Here is a 2902-nt window from a genome sequence, read left to right on the forward strand (position 1 = left end):
AAAGAATATAAGAATATACACATTAACTATAACTATAAATATATTTATCTATACTTCTGGGAACTCTGGTGGCATAGTGCCTAAGGCATTTGACTGCTAACCAGAAGGCTGGCGGTTCAAACTTGGAAGGAAGATTGGGCAATCTACTTCCATAGAGATACTGCCTAGGAAACCCAAGCAGGGGTTGCTATGAGTTAGGACCGACTCGACAGCAGTGAGTTTGGTTTTTTGGTTTATCTATACTTCTAAATACAGACTACTGATGTAGAATTTTATGTGATGTGAATCCACATAACAATCAGCAGAATCATTCTTTCCTTTGAAATTGACCAAATTAAAAAAGTAGAACCAAGGTTGAAAATTAGTTTTACACTTCCCCCTCCTTGAATGAGTAAAATAAATTTTTTACTGGAGTGTATTTTTGTTAGCATCTACTGCTTTTTCTAGTGAGAGGAAAAAATAAAGATTTTTATGGACTGAAAGTAGTCATTAAAGTAATTGAAATTTATTCATTAAAGTAACTGAAATGTTAGGAACAATACAAACTATAGATGGCTATGCAACATATTCAATTAAAATAAAAATATCAACAGCAATCGAAAGAAAAAAAGTATAAAAGCTACAATTTATAACAAAGAATCAACCCAAGAGTTTTACAATTCAGATTTCTTTAAAAGTTCCAAATATTTTCTTGGCATAAAATATTGGCAATGTGATCATTTTAATACTAACCCTTCTTGGTACATACTATTGATAACTCATAATTATCTTTCTTCTATTACTTTTGCACTTACCTCTTTTTTAGGACGATCAGATACAAGGCTATCTTCACCCACTGGGTAGGTATGGATCAGTACCAATTCACACCTCTGAATCTGCATGAGACTTAAAAAGAAACTTTTCACTTAAAATGTAGAACACACACTATGTAAAACAGGCAGGTGAAACTACTAAAAATTTAATACACTAGAACAATGTATCTCTATAATCACTACTGTGAACACAAAGCTAAGTATTTACACATCATGCTTGATAAAGCAGAGGGTCAGCAAAAAAGAAGACGACTCTCCAAGAGACGGACTGACACAGTGACTACAGCAATAGCCTTGAGCACGGCAACGACTGTGAGGCCGGCACAGGGGCAGCCAGTGTTTCGTTCTGTTGTACAAAGGGTCACTATGAGTGAGAATTGACACAATGGCACCTAACAACAACAATATAATTGCTGCACTTGTATGAGCACTTAATGAACAATTTATACAAATCTAACTCAAATGAAAAATATAATAATATTCTGTGTGCTTAAAGGATAAAATAAAGAGAAAATTCCAATAATTAATCATAATTTCCAATAGAAAATTGCCACAAAGAAAATGGATATACAATTATTCATTACCCTTTTACTATTGTTTTTTAAGGACAAAATCAAGCAATGTTAATCATTATCTTTCATTGGTTATTTTTGAGAATTACAATCCACTGCCATCAAGTCAATTCCAACTCATAGCAATCCTGTAAGACAGACTAGAACTGCTCCATAACGTTTTCAATACTGTAAATCTTTACAGAAGCAGACTGTCTCATATTTCTCCCCTGGAGTGGCTGGTGGGTTCAAATTGATGACCTTTTGGTAAGCAGATGAATGTTTTAACCAGTGTACTACCAGAGTACCTTATATTAAAAATAAAGAATTATGTTAAAAAGTTTCAACTTTTTACGTTGAAAATTTCAAACCTATAGAAAAGTTGAAAGGAAAGTACTATTCAACTAACACCTACATCCTTCACCCAGATTTACTCCTAGCTACATTTGCTTACTCTATATACATAAATGGATGAACATCCTTTTATTTAATGAAACCATTTAAGTTGCAGAAGACATGATACTTCACTCTGAAATACTTCATTATGCTTTATCAAGTGAAAATTTTCTTCCTCATAATCCTAACACCATTATGCCACTTAAGAAAATCAATAATAGTTCAGTCTAATATACAGTCCACGTTGTGACCATCCTAAACATGTCTTTTGTATATTTCTTTTTTTAAAAAAAATTCACATTGCAACTGGCTGTTAGGTTTTGATTTGGATCATACTAAAAAATTCCACCAACAATTTGCTCATTTTACTAATTTATTACACAAGGTATGAAAGTGAGGCATCAAAACATTATAAACTTAAGTATTGATTTGGGTGAAGGGAAAGGCAATGTACCAAATGTGAGTGATCAACACAGTGGCACTGAGGAAGAGGAAGACATAGAGAAGTACATAGGAGGTAGAAACAACAAAGATGAACCCTTCTGCATATACAGTACTGTGTTGTCAGTGATGGAAAGCACTGATCTATGGGTGGATAGGTGGGTGGACATGCTGAATGATCAGGTATGCCTAGGCAGGGGTAGGGTGTCCATGAGCATATACAGGGTTGGCAGATGATGTTTCTACAAGTATATTTGTATGTGCTGTAAGAATGTCCAGGCATAATGTAAAGCAGAAAAGCAGCAAGGTTGTCGTGACTTCTTGGCCACAGCCAGCTACCCTAAGGAAGTGAGCAGTTAGAGCTCTGGGCTCAGGACTATGGTTGCAGGGGACATCAAGTTCAACTGGCATAACGTACTATAAAAAACACTGTTCTACATCCTACTTTGGTGAGTAGCACCTGGGATCTTGAAAGCTTGAAAGCGGGCATCTAGATGCAACAGTGGGTCTCTCCTCACCCAGAACAAAGAAGAATGAAGAAAACCAAAGATGCAATAGAAACAATAAGGCCAAAGGACTAATAGATCATGCAATCCTCAGCCTATATGACCATGAGACCATAAGAACTGGATGGTGCCCTGTTACCACTGTCAACCACACAGAAGGGGATCAGTGCAAGAGATCCTGGATAGAGTGGGAGAA

General features: G+C 35.7%; 1 protein-coding gene across 1 annotated transcript in view; it reads right to left on the minus strand.

The window, feature by feature from the left end:
• Positions 1 to 2902, minus strand: part of INTS13 (integrator complex subunit 13) — a 64329-nt gene that overhangs the window by 37062 nt on the left and 24365 nt on the right. The window contains exon 4 of the mRNA XM_007949797.2: positions 795 to 885. Coding sequence (XP_007947988.1) covers positions 795 to 885 — 91 coding nt within the window. The remainder of the gene's footprint in view (positions 1 to 794; positions 886 to 2902) is intronic.

The sequence above is a fragment of the Orycteropus afer genome, unplaced genomic scaffold (genome assembly GCF_000298275.1).
Source record: "Orycteropus afer afer isolate SDZICR_OR568_19922 unplaced genomic scaffold, OryAfe1.0 scaffold00254, whole genome shotgun sequence".
NCBI classification, from domain to species: Eukaryota; Metazoa; Chordata; class Mammalia; order Tubulidentata; family Orycteropodidae; genus Orycteropus; species Orycteropus afer.